Source organism: Lytechinus variegatus, chromosome 3 (assembly GCF_018143015.1).
Source record: "Lytechinus variegatus isolate NC3 chromosome 3, Lvar_3.0, whole genome shotgun sequence".
NCBI classification, from domain to species: domain Eukaryota; kingdom Metazoa; phylum Echinodermata; class Echinoidea; order Temnopleuroida; family Toxopneustidae; genus Lytechinus; species Lytechinus variegatus.
This window is the reverse complement of record NC_054742.1, coordinates 63,200,929-63,215,494: the sequence shown is the minus strand read 5'-3', so window position 1 is coordinate 63,215,494 and position 14,566 is coordinate 63,200,929. Positions and strand designations below refer to the sequence as shown.

General features: G+C 35.5%; 1 protein-coding gene across 2 annotated transcripts in view; it reads right to left on the bottom strand.

The window, feature by feature from the left end:
- Positions 1-12,311, bottom strand: part of LOC121411623 (protein O-linked-mannose beta-1,2-N-acetylglucosaminyltransferase 1-like) — a 35,067-nt gene extending 22,756 nt beyond the window's left edge. The window contains exons 1-7 of one of the 2 annotated variants that reach the window (XM_041604434.1): positions 12,201-12,311; positions 6,823-6,927; positions 6,021-6,170; positions 5,266-5,410; positions 3,586-3,638; positions 2,212-2,262; positions 1,201-1,230 (exon numbers count right to left, since the gene is read on the bottom strand). In XM_041604434.1, the coding sequence (XP_041460368.1) occupies positions 1,201-1,230; positions 2,212-2,262; positions 3,586-3,638; positions 5,266-5,410; positions 6,021-6,170; positions 6,823-6,856 (463 nt within the window). In that variant the 5' untranslated portion in view covers positions 6,857-6,927; positions 12,201-12,311. The remainder of the gene's footprint in view (positions 1-1,200; positions 1,231-2,211; positions 2,263-3,585; positions 3,639-5,265; positions 5,411-6,020; positions 6,171-6,822; positions 6,928-12,200) is intronic. The other variant, XM_041604435.1, reaches the window with a different exon arrangement.
- Positions 12,312-14,566: the final 2,255 nt, after the last annotated feature.

Here is a 14,566-nt window from a genome sequence, read left to right as displayed (position 1 = left end):
TAATCCAAGTACATCTAAGATCATTGCCTTGGATGTGCTGTAGATTGGCCTTAATGCCCTTCTCATTTGCCTCGGAAGTGTTGTGTGCCCCTTTTAAGTTTTCCCACTTGTAAAGTAATAAAGAAATGTGACTAAAAAGTGGCTTTGCTCTAAAAATATAAAAAAATATAAGGCCTGTTCTGACAAGAATCTACATGGTAGTTCACTTGTCAAAAAATGATCTAAAATATGATAAGTATAAAAGAAACTCAGTCAAACTTTGTTGAAACATGAGAAAAAAATATTAGAAAACCTCATAACCACAAGAACCCAGTCATGTGTAAAGTGCCTGCAACTTCAATACAAAATATCTTAATAGCACACCTTTGTGTTTTACTTCCACCAAATGTTAATTCATCCCTTTAAAACCCATTAAGTGTCCAGTAGCAGGAACTTGAGTGTATACCAGCGATAATAACTGATTAATGACTTCACAGTCTTACATTTGGAATGGATATTTCCATACTTTGGACACTCACATGCAAGTTTGAATGATGAGAAAAACGGTCAAATCCTGTATGGAATTGAAAACATGTATATAGTATCTTACTTACAATTACCAGAATATGAGACATTTCATTCTGGTTTAGAAAAATGCTTTCATTGCATCCCAATATCAAATTACAACAGTTCAAGTAAACAGACAAATTAGACTTTAACCCTCTTATGGATTTTTCTTGCATTCATCATTTTTGCCACATAAAAGACTTAAAACAACTGTATTTTTTTAGTATATTAAGATGATAATGTGAACATATATTTTACATCAGTTCAAGTTTATTTGTGTCATGAAAAGAAAATAAAACTTTATGAAATTATTTTTTTTGGGGGGGAGAGAGCAAATAGATTAACATGTAACTAGCCTAACAAGCAAGATTTGTCAAAGTACATGCATGGCATAATGTAATAATTTATGTCACAAGATTTTCTTTGAAATAATCTTTTTTAGATCTAAAAAAAATAATAATTTAACAAAATCTTATTATCCTTTAAAATAGATGTACCTATGAACTGACAAAACTTAAACCAAATCATCAATTATAACAAAACATAAAAGTAAACAGAATTTCTATGAATAAGAACTAAAAACATGAACTTTCTGAAGAAGCATGACTATGGTTAGCGTTAGAGGTTGATCCAGAGCAATGACTTGAAACTTACTTCTCACTTGCTCAGAAACTTTTTGATTGCCTGAATAGAAAACAATTTTTTAATGTTTAATCTATATTCTAAGAACTTCTACTCCCTCTCTTGAAAGGGCGAGTTCACCCCGTAAAAAAAGTTGATTTGCAAAATAAAACTACAATGTAGCACCATGCTGACAATTTCATCAAATCAGATGCAAAGCAAGAAAGTTCTGACATTTGATTTTGCTTAATATTACAAAACAGATTAGGAAACTAATGACATCACCTAATCACTATTTTATATTGTATTACATTATGTAATATGCAAAATAATTAAATACGTATTTCATATGATAAAATACAAAAGAAAAAGTGAGTGGGTAAGATCTCCAACTCTCCACTGTGTTGTGCATATAAGTGTTGTTTTTTAATAAGCAAAATTTTCAAAAATGTCTCAACTTTCTTATTTTACATAATTTTGATGAAATGTTCAGCATTATGCTTGTTTGATTTTTCTCTTTTTATTCAAATCCACTTTTGTTGGAGGTGGGCTGGCCCTTTCAACACACAAAACAAATATACAATCTCACATTATTACCGAATTGTTTAAATAAATCAATCAAATCTCTTTTCTAAAGTAGCCATTTATCACAAATTGCTATGACAGATTTCATTTATTCTCATAGTGGAAAGAATCCAGTTGATAAAATTATGATATGAAATTATGATAATCAAATGATTGGCTGAAATCTATAATGTGACCTGTCATTTAGTTTAGCTGTCAGGAAAATTTGCATACGCTTGCGACTAGTTCTTTCGAGTGATCATGATTTCAAGATGAAAAATGGTCTACCATATACCAAGGATCCGCATCACTATGTTATCAAACAAACACCAATATAAATAGGCAATATCATGATTTCTCGATACATGTATTGGAAAAGTACATGAGGGAAATCACTAGCTACGGCATATCTGTTGAGTGAGGTTAGAAGACTGATCTCACAAAAGTGATTACTCCAGAATAAATAAAATTATAACTTACCATGTAAATAAGTGTCAAATGACCTTTTCCTCTTGACTTTTTTTGTATGTTCTGCAAAAGAAAAATACAAAACAGGAAGTAGAAATTTGTTATTACACATCTTTTTGCATGGGATCTGCAACTTATATTCTTTGAACATTAGTTAAATAACTTGAATTTATCAACCTTTACACAAGCATCCATGACATACTCTGGAGGAAAGTTAACAAAATTGGATTCATTAGAGTCTGCGAAAATTGACCTTTCATGAGTTCCGCTCTATTTATCATATTTATTACGATGAAATCACACTGGTTGGCATTTCTTTCTCCACCATCTTCTTCTGGGCTAGACGACAGTCCAGTACCCTGTAACACAAAGCTTAGCAATTGATCAAAAGCTGATTATTATGACTGATTACATTGATCAACAATCACATGTAGAAAACAATCGTGTGATCAAAACTTTGGGTTGCATGCCCCACTTATTGGTGTTTACTTATAGGACAAGTCCACCCCAACAATAATTTGATTTAAAAAAAACAAACAAGCATATTGCTGACAATGTCGTCAAATTTGGTACGAAAATTAGAAAGTTATGACATTTTGAGGTTTCGCTTTATTGTACAAAATAGTTATATGCACATCCTGGTCGTATGCAGATAAGGGGACTTTCTTATGTATTTTATTGTATGAAATATTCTAATTTTCTCCTCATTGTAATACTTATTCCTCCTTGGACATTGAACTTGGAATTACCATTGTTTTAACATTTTATTGCTCAGGAAAGTTTGTCTTTAATTTCAAATCTGTAAAAATTTACATTTTGTATAATTAAAAAAATAAATTTAAAAATAGTGAGGGACATCGTCGATTCTCTCATTTACATGTACATGTAACTGAGTTGTAAAAAATATTAAAGTGAAACTTTAAAACTTTGATGAACTGTCAGCGTTATGCTTTGTTGAATTTTCTTTATTGATTCAAATCAAAATTTTACTGGGGTAAACTTGACATTTAAAGGCATGTATGCAATTTACTGCATGAAATCAGATCAGATTTAACATCCATTAACCATATATAACATCCAAGAATTACAGCCCTCGGAATAGCACATTGAGTAAGTTACCCTACGAAACTTTACCAGACTGCGAGGTTGTGAAATATAACATTCCGTGGACCACCAAATGGATTTTCTCTTGTGAGCATATTTTCCCACAGTGCTTTGCTCTTTGGCAAAATAAACCCTTGGGAAAATATAAATCTGGCGGTCCAAAGAATATTATATTACACACCCTGTCAGTCAATATTTGCATATTAATATCAACATTACACTATCAAATGAATCCCTATACACACCATTATTCTAAAAAGAAAAGATTTCCTTGCTTCTTACCATCTATATGCAATATATTGAGCCCTCTTCCCATTTCAATTTGCGGAAATACTCTGTAGAAAGGTTAAGAAAACAAAAATATTGAGAAATCAAACCAAAATAAATCATGAATATATGCGTGTATATATGCAAAGCAGGTTAGAGTTAACAAGTACGAAAAATATTCATTTTTCACAAACCAACATTAAAGTTTATCCTGCATTGAAAGAAACTAAATTTATTAACTTGAATTAGGCAGAAAAACTTACATGTATCATATTTATGATTGGAAAATTGATCAACTTAAAACATATGGTCATATTACTCCCAATGCAAATGACAAAAATTTGTTAAATGTGAACATGCAATTTTGATTTTCTCTGAATAACATATTCTTAAAGAGGAATCCAACCCAAATAAAAGCTTGGTAGAGGAGAAAGAAAATTCGGACAAGTTGATAGGTGAAAGTTTGAGCAATATCGGACAAACAATAAGAAAGTTAGGAATTTTTAAAAGTTGTAAATATAGGTAATCGCTTATACCCTTGGAGACTTCAAATTGGCCGCATATGTATTGTCATAGTGATGTAAGGCAAGGACTACTCTTCCATGTACTCCATCACAGAAAATGGCTAAACTGGCATTTAAGTTTTACTTCACATTACAGTTTTCTTTCATGATGGCATAAATCAATATACTTCCTGGTTTACATTTAGATTACTGCTCCAGGAGAATAGGTACTATGGAGAAAACCACAAATCCCTGATAATTAAGTACATGGCCTATGGGAAAGTTGTCATTGCCCCTTGTCATAATTTACTTACCCAGTTGCCAATTTGAAATCTACATAGTCTTAGGGATCTCAATTTTAAATCAGCCATAACTTTCTTATTGTGTATCCTATTTCTTTCAAACTTTCACCATTCTGTTTCATTTATTACTTTTCTTTCCAACACAACCTTTTATGACCAAGACTGGATTCCCCTTTAAATTAGGGATATGACTTGATTACTCCTTGGGTAATGGAGATGTTGCATGTTGTTAGTGGGTGATTCAGGGTCTGCATATATCCTGGCACTCCATAAAATATTCTGCCTTCTGACCAAGATAAAATGAATTTCAAAGTCCAACAGCAACCTGAACAAGAACATTACAAGAACAACCATAGAACAGCATATAAACTGACACTTTAGAAATCATTATTTCCAATGACACCATCACTATTCTTCTCATTTTTCAGAACTTAATACGGAAAACCTGTACTACTTTGCAGCTCTGCTACAGCCATTGTCTTCATTCTGTCAGTTCAGACTAACAATGTGTTGTGAATCCAGAAGCAATCTGTGTGAGTTCTTCTGAAACATACAACCCTATTTTTAGACATTTAGGGGAAATCCCCTTTAGTCCCTGTACTCTGGGGACTGGGTGCATCGTGGTCTAGTGGTTCTGACCCTCGCCTTTGAAACAGAGGGTCGTGGTTTCAAATCATAGCCATGGCGTGTTTTCCTTCAGCAAGAAATTCATCTACACTGTGCTGCACTCGACCCAGTTGAGGTGAATGGGTACCCCGCAAGAATTGTTCCTTGCATGCACTGAGCGCTGGTGATGGTAGCTCGCACTAAAGCCAGAGTAATAATAGCAGTACTTTGTATCCTCTGGCAAAAAGCACTTTACAAATCCAGCTATTATTATTATTACTCACCCATAGTCATCATCAAGGCACATCTCAGGTCTGTGTTTATTCTGGAAACCAGTTTGTATCTTGTATGCAAACTGACCAACTGGGCAAGGCTCAATGTTACCACACATTGACTTGGTTGATAAGGGGATCTCTGTCCTTGAATTTTCTGTGAAATATTGATGAAAATAAAAAATAAAAAGTATGATATATCAAAGTGAAACAGGCTACATCTTCTACATGTAGTTTAAGGAAAGCAATTCCATTTAAGGCCCCATAACACAAATCAAGCACTCGGTCACAGAGATTTTTATTTTTAAGGCTCTCACTTTGCACTTGCATATTTTAGTGAGATATGCATTTTGTCCTGTTATAAAACTTGTCTCTTTATTACAACTGAATTTCAAAAATTTTCGGCTTGCACTCGCTCTCGCATAATTTGTTTAAGATATGTCCTTGGGATGTAATAAATCCTTAACACATTTTTTAAGGCCTGTTTTCAGGCGAGTATAACAAAGATTTCAGTCCATGTTTTGCGCTCACATTATTTGTTTAGTGAGATACATATCCTCTTCATAGATTTTAACAAAATCATCCTAATATTTTTGCCTTTTCAGTAAGGAACTCCGTATTTCTTTAGTGACAAACGTATCTTACTCACAATAGCTAAAAGTGCTTAAAATGTTCTGTTTTAAGGTCCATTTTAAATTTGCACCAAAGGGCATGCGTGCCATTGATTAAATACTTAAGTACCGGTACCGGTATACTTTTCCACTGACCTTTCCCTACATCATGCCCCTCCATCCTATGTAACTCCTTCCTGAGATTATGAAGTAGGATCTTCTCATCGATGGTGTCAGCCTGAAGATGTGATTTCAGCACAACGATAACCACAGCCAGCACACCTATCACTGCTAGCTGACATGACACTGCAAGAACAAAAATGATACAGTCCAGGGGCGGATCCAGGATTTTCCAAAGGGGGAGGGGGGCACATTCGCACAGGAAATAATTGACAAGCAAAAAAAAAAGGTCCTCACTTTAAAAGGGGGGCACACTTCTGTTTTAACGGCAGTTTAAATTTCATATTCTAATTGTGCCTCTCAAAAGGGGGGAGGGGGCAATAGCCGGCTGAATTCAGACACAAATTTGAAAAGTGACATACTGGTGTCTTTATAGGTTTGATTCAATCATCATTTTTATGGGCATTTTTTTCTACAACCTGTGATTCATCTATCTCCAGAATTACTTCATAATCTAGTATTGCTCCTTATAAAAGTATAATTGAAATAACATATACATAATTTGATAATGACTTCTACCTCCTTAGATTTGTGATACAAATTAACTTACAGAATTTAAAATCAGCAACTTTCCATAAAACAACTAATATTTCCTGTTAATTTCATGTCCAAAATTTGCAAAATACTGTTTCAAGATGCTTAAGTTTCTAATTGTCATTGCCTGATTGTAAATATGTTTAAAAATTGTGATTTTGTTAAAAATCTTTTTATATCAGGGCACTGGCAAGTGGCAAAGTTAAAATTCAGAGGAAATCAGGAATATATCACTATTACTCACAGCTGCTTCTCCTAAACCTGCGTAGAAGCCTCATTTTTATATCCCAGCTTCCTGTATGAGTCAAGGGTCAAGGGTGTTCTCACTACATCATCAACAAACACAGATCTGTAAAAATTAATATAGGAAAAGAAAAAAACAGGTTAGACAGGTAAAGATTATTTTACAATTTACAGATAATCATAGAAAGGGGATGTATTCTGCCAGGACATATTGAGAAAGTCTATAATAATCCTTTCCAAACATGGATACCGTAAGTAACGGTGTATTAACCGCACCCCCAACTTTGGACTAAAAAAAAAAAAAAAAAAAAAAATCCTCTCACATTTACATGCATATTTGAGGTACGAAGAAACAAAATCTAAGTTTTTAAGATTTCAAAGTATCCAAGAGATTACCGGTATGCGGAAATCTGCTGTTCTTGATCAATTCAATCTACAAATGTTAGAAAGAAAGGTCCCGACAATATTGGCAACTTACACACTCACTCACCTCACAGTCACAGTGTACACACACACAGCACTGCCATTACATTGCAAACTACGATATAGTACATGTACCAGTCATGCCAGTACATAGACCTTATCGCAAATAGCGTTTGTCGCGTGAGGGCGTCTGTCATCGCAGAGGATCACAGGATGCGAAAGGGGGCAAACACGGAATCGGCTTTCGGGAAGCCATACAACGCCATATGTTATGTGTAGTGTCACTCAAAATCCAGGCTTTTTTAAAAGTCTGATTTCTTCGTATTTAAATTATTTTGGATACTTGAATTTGGGTTAATAGAACAATCTTTTTATCACGATTGCCCAGTGAAAATATGAACTCAATACTCACCGTATTTTCAAAGTTTTCTGGGGCTAAACTTGGGAAGATTTTGTGGGAAAAGTGGGACGGTGATTGCGGGTCGATGCCGATCGAAAAAAAGAAAAGAGCACGTCGGCGATCCGAAATATTTTTCCATTAAAGAATATTCATGAGAATCATGATGTAGACCATATTATCTCCACATAAATTTAGCTACTTTTTGTTATTTTGGGGGTAATATATAGTCCTTTTTTTGCAAGCCGGCGGCTTTTGAGTTTGATCATACAAGCTCTGTTACGGGGGAGGGGGGTGAGACAAATATAAAGTATATTATAAACCAGCAGGAAAAAGATTGAATAAATCACTGAATTTAAAACATTTTATGACCCCGTATAAGCCCTATATCCCTCCAACCTCTCTGTAATTTTATTTTGTCTGAAACTTAGCAGATGATGGATATTTAATTCATATAAATTATATATATTTCATTCTTTTGATTTAAATATCTTATTTCAACATTTATATCTTCAAATTTCATCGCATTCAGTCACTTCTCTTACAGATCACCTTCCTCATCATTTTTTTTCTTTTTTTTTACTTATTTTACTCTCAACATACTTTCATCTATTCTCATTTTTGTTCAATTTAGATTCATTATTTTGTCTAAGCATTCCACTAATAAAACTTCAGAATGTCCAACCATAATCCTGAATTATATGCAATAATTATGTAGCCTATCTGTGGAGAGAAAAAGAAAACACAGCTCCGGGTTTATAGGCCTACTCTGAATAAAATCGTGATTGAGATATTTAATATGAAACATGTATTCTTGACTATTGAATGATATTACAAAAATATATAACTAGAATAAAGTAATCTACTGTGGTGATTCTTGCAGATATAGACAGCACATCTATCTCTGCCACCCATGATTAAGAAGAAAAGCGGTGTTAGACTCTGGAAAAAATATGACGAGGCGTTTACTGGAAGTTAGCAAAATGTTGGCTGCGGGCGTCGATCGTATTTTGATTCACTATGGAAATCGTACACTTTATTGTCGGCTGCTTGCGGTCGCATGGTCGCATCCGGACAATAGTGGCGCTATTGCCCCCTTTGCGATCCCATGATCCTTTGCGTGAATCTATTTGCGATAAGGTCTATCTTATCAAATTATGATCTGTGTCTTTCCCAGCGTAGGAGGAAGAAACATTCACATTTCTTACATCACAACCTCACAATCACTTCTCAGAAATTTGATGTCTTAGCATGAATTTTGGATACAGGATTACAGGAAGGTTCGAGAAACAAAGAAATTGACATTTTTTCCTGTTGTTTTTTACGGCTTCGTGCCGTCTCTCTCGTGCGTGGTTTACATGGTATCTTATGAAAAGCAAACAGGAAGGAAAAAAAAAAAACTGGCGCGAAACGGGACTTTGAATAGCGCCAACTTAAGTCGCACTATAACCACATTACAACGCAATCTCTAAGCTCACTCAACTCTCGCTCGTGACAAAATATTACCGAGTATGCTTGGCGTCTCTTTTAAACTGGCCAGGGAACTTCACGACTTTGAATCGAGAATAAAGTTGAAATTAGTGTCATGAAGGTGGGTGCGTTTGTTATGGACATTTAATAATGTAATACAGTAATCACTTTCCATTATCCGCGGCTCATACCCCTCTAAATGACATTGCCTGGGCGGCTACGCCCGGCCACCCGATGTGTTGTGAACTGGCAGACATCGAACATGTACGGGAGGGGTTACGGCGGGCTGGCTCAGACCCGTCACTTTGTATAAACCGCACCCCCGACTTTTGCTTCTATCCCGCCGAGAAAAAGGTGCGGCTAATACACCGTTACTTACGGTATTTTTCATTGTGCTTGATTGTCCTTAGAACAAGTATGTACAAGCATGGAGAAAAATCTCAAATATTCAAGAAATATATATTAATGAATCCAAAATTAGAGACTTGATAAGCAAAACTCCACACTGAATTTTTCTTGTTGGCCCAATCAGTCCACCAAAATCATCTATTTCATATTTTGGTTGCCTGCAAAGCAAATTTGGTGGCCCTAAATCAATAAAAAAAAAACATTACAATTTATCAAAATTAGGAGCCTAAGTGTGGGCTTCTACAGAATGTTGGTGGCCCGACTCTCATTTTGGTTGCCCTGGGGCAGTCCTTCACGTTTCTAATTTCGTGGAGCTCAATAAATCGCTCTCCTTATTTTTTTGAGGAGCTCAATTGAGCTCCTCAGAATCGCTCTCCGTGAGGAGCTCAAATCAATTCATTACAATACATGTATGATATATAGCAGATTTTTCTTAACATTGTATATATGCAATAGCTGTGTTAGCTTAATATTAATTAATCTGGTGAAACTAGGCCTGGGTCACGTCAATACTTTTACAAGATGTCGTAAGCGCTCCTGCTAAAAATAAAAAAAATTGCTAAAATTTAACATTTTACATCTTTAAATCCATTAAAAAATGGTCTTCTTTTTTCCATAATTCCTTGAGATTACTTTGATTTAGTTGAAAAAAATATCATAAAAATTAAGAATGTTCACCTCTTTCCCGATTCTTGTTTCCTATTGTTCCTCGCCAACGTTACAGACACGTGCGTCGGGTAACGTTGGCGAAGAACAATAGGAAACAAGATGGCGACGTAAAACATCGGGCAAGTCTCTTCCGTCTTTTCACAATATTTTTCTCATTTTTTTTGATGAATTCTTGTTCAAAAATAACAACAAGAGCGTAGAAATGTCGGAAATGAAGTTTTATCCCATGTACATGATTTAGGGCTAGATCTTTTAGAAGTAGAAATGTCGGGGGTGAAAGTTTCAGGTTTTGGCTTCCTATGTGTGGGTCAATGAGAAGGAAGACCTGGCTTCGTATGAGAGTAACCTTACGTTAGTAAATGATCTTTACTCTCTAGAAGCTGCCTGGCTAGGTCTACGCGACATCGGTCTGGTATGAAACCTTTATTTTTCACCATTTTTTCCCCCTTTTTTAAAACCTCCCTACGCATTAGGTGTAGAGATAAATTAAATCACGACCAATTATATAATTTTAATAAAAAAGATGGATTTCCAAGGGGAATCTATCTGCATTTACTTGGTTCTCTTAAGGCTCTATGGAAAGGGATTCGAGATGTCAATGATGAGGTGTATGCCTAGGGCTAGGCGGTAGGCACTCACACATTGTACGAGGTTAGTATGTACTAACCTCGTACAATAGACTGTGTTTGACCCTGGATTTCGAAGTAGTCGGCAAACATCGCTTCATTGCTGAAGTAATATTTGCCGAAGCTCCTTCTCGCTACGCACCGGGGCTCTTGCCGGTAAGTAGCAAGAGTTTTTTGAATATAAAATAATAATAAAATAATAATCCGATAAAAAAAAACACATTTTGCTTACCTCGGCCTCGAAAGTGACTTCGCTTGTCTCTTCCACGGAAATACAAGGAAGCCCGTTGGTGGCGCTAATAATTTCACAACCTTGATTCAGCTCCTCGGTAATTTTATAACTGTATCTAAATTCTTTGAATGCGCAATCCTCATGATTAATTTACTAATTATGGGCACCAATTAATGAAATGCCTTCAAAAAACATAATTAATGATTATTATTGGTGATGATAACACTCATTTGCATTAATTTAAAAAGATGACTGATAAAAAAAAAATGAAAATAATATACGTGCCTGGAAAGAAACCAGCAGTACAAGCTTTGACGAACGTCAATAATACGTATACGGTGTACCAAAGTCTATACAATGAAAAGATTGGACACTTCACGGACTTTGCGTAATGCCTTGCGTCGATATGCGTGTAAGATAGTGTAGGTGCCTATTCTTTCCCTTGTCGTGTCTTTGATATGAATATAAATCGCGCGCCCTCTTTAGGAGAAAATTGATATCAACGCTGACTGATTTCTATCTCCGTAAAATCTTCACTAAAGATCAAGAAAATATACATATTTTTAGAAAGAAACTTCAAGGAGAAGTCACGGAAGGATCTAAATGATTCGGTAAGTGTCATAGCAGGATGTGGAATGTTTATTTAAACAAGATATTTTACGTGGGCAAAAGCCCACTGTATTTTCGAAGTGTAGTGGTGTGTCGCGTGCGTATGACTGATAATCCTTCACTCGCGAGACGATATGAGGTGTATACCCATGGGTAGGCGGTAGGCCATAAAAAAAACATCATCATTGCGTCCTCAAGACTAGTCTCGTCTGCTCTTTGATCTATACCGTACTGATAGTATCGATATCAATTCAAGGGATTCTCCTTAGGAAGCCCTTCTTGAAACGTGTTTAGTAAAATGTGCATAAAGATATGACTAACTTGACCTGGTGTTGAGAAACGGGCCCCTGAGCTCCGCCGCCCTTAGGGCTTGGCTAGCGGAGTCCCCCCGAATTTCCTCGCCGCCCCGCGGGCGCTCCGGATAGGTACGGTACGGTATACGCTAGCCGCCCGGTTCATCATTCACAGCACTCACACACTCCTAACTCCTAATCATTATATTCTTTAACAGATCTGCTGTACCAAAAACCACATAGGGAACTTACTCTGGGAAGAGTTCCTCTTGCGTCCTGCACCGTCCACAATAAGTATGGCTTTATATCGTTCAAAAGAGCTCCAACCCAGGCCCAAAAAGTTGTATTTTTGACGCCGGTATAAACAGCTACAGCCGGGTGAACGTAAGGGGCGTGGGGCCGGGGCCGGGGATAAGGGGTGTGAGCCTGTAGCTGTGTACGTGTGCCTATGGCGTGAGCACAAATATATATAGCCTACATACGGTATTATTTCTTCCCTTTAAATACATGACAATCAAATGGTCATACAACCACGAACTGACAAGTAACTTCTGAAAATAGCTTTTTTAAATCCAGACAATATTATTTTATTACAGAAATATGCCATGTCTAGTCGGCCCTCACAAAGCTTTTTTTTTCTCATTTGTTTTTTTTTTATTAATTGGGGGAGGGGTATACAACAGGTAGAGATAAACTTACCAATCACTTCAAGAAAAATAAATTGATCCTTTCCTTTCACTGAAAAAGGGGAGGGGCTCCCCTACATATATCCATCAAAAGTTAAAAGCAGGGGCCACGGAAGCAGGGGGGCCACTTTTTTCCAAAACCGTGTACAAAAACGTAAAAATGACCATAGAATTGTGATTTATGGTCAGCCCCCCCCTTACTATGAAAACCGTTCTGCAGCCCCTGTAAATAGGTGAGGGAGGATAGCTTTGGGGAAAATTGATGCAATTTCTTTCACAACAGTTGCCAATATGAGCTGTAAATGTGGTGTAAAGATTGTGTTATAAAGATTCCTGACTTAATTTGTATGTTGCAAAGGCCAATATATAGATTTTTAATGTATAGAATGAAGAATAATAGAATTGCACAGCTCTGACCTATCACCATTTTTACTTTTCCCCAGTTACACTTTGTAATTCTGAAGGTTCATAATCCGGCCGAAACACGTAAATTGCCTATATATACCTCGATGTTCGCTAATCCGAACATTATTCTGAAGGTTCGATAATCCGAAAACGAAAAAAGGTTCGTTGTTCTGAAGGTTCGTTCGTCCAAAAACGAAATAAGGTTCGTTAATCATTTAATTTCCGGACTAATGAACCTCATTTCGTTTTCGGACTAATGAACCTTCGAATAACGAAGTTTCGGAATTACAAAAGTATGCGCTTTTCCCCGGCCCCTTCCCTAATTAGCTGCTATTCTTCCTCCTTTTTCCAAATTTTTCACCACTTGGAAAACCATGAGTAAATAAAAACTTGACACCTCACAAATCCCCAATTTAAGGAAAAGTATGTCATAAACACATGATTATACATGGCCTGTAAGGGTATATTCTCCCAAATAATTTAGTGCCATAATTATGTGGTATGTCTTCACGTTTTTATGATCAGCGGTATTCTTTACAGTCATTGTAAATTTTGATTTGCACCAAAGTAAAGGCATGACTGCAATGAATAAATCAAGAGGTCAATGATGTCATAATCCTACAAGGGTTGCATTAAAAGCCATATCAAAACAACTTTTCAGTAAATTACATATTATTGATTGTTTAATTAACATGTTTTAGTTCTGTTCCTCTGACTGATATTTCTTTAGCTTGTTATGTTTCCTTTATTTTTTTTTAATATTCTGTTTTTCAGTACTGGTAATTCATTGTCTATCTATAATTTGATACTTCATTGTATTGCGTATTAGGGAACTTATTTTACAGGGCCATTTGGCCTTATTTTAGTTTCCCTTTTTTACATTTTCAACTGCGAAATTCTGTATGTTTTACCCTTTCTCTTTGAATTGAAGGCTTTAGATGTATTTTAATTTATATCAATTTGTATATTGCATTTTTTATATTACATTGTAATGACCTGTTTTTTATGTGAATGTGAAATAAATGATCAAACAATTGTTAAGTTAATGTCATTGAAAATGATTTGCAAATATGTTGAACTCATGTACGATTATGACATCAGTAGAATCTGGATTCACTCGTTGCTGTCATGCCTTACTTTAGTGCAAATCAGAATTTACATCACTGCAAAGAATACCTCCTGATTATCCAAGCATAACAACAGAAATATGGTATCAAATCATTTGGAAAAAGATACTCTTTCCAGCCATATATATGCTTTCATGACATATTCTTTTCCTTGAATTCGGGATTTGTGAGGTCCCATGTTTTTTTTTTCACTTGGTATATATGTCCATTATATCTATTCATCCATATGACTTCTGTATCACTTTATCCGTTTTTAAGAAATTTTCACTTATTTTTCTTATCCTTCTGCCATATATGATTCACTTTCACTTCCTGATCTTTTAGAATACCATTTGTGCGTTTCTTCACTTGTTGGAGGAAAGCTTTAACAGGGAATCCAACCATGGTAACAAAAATATTG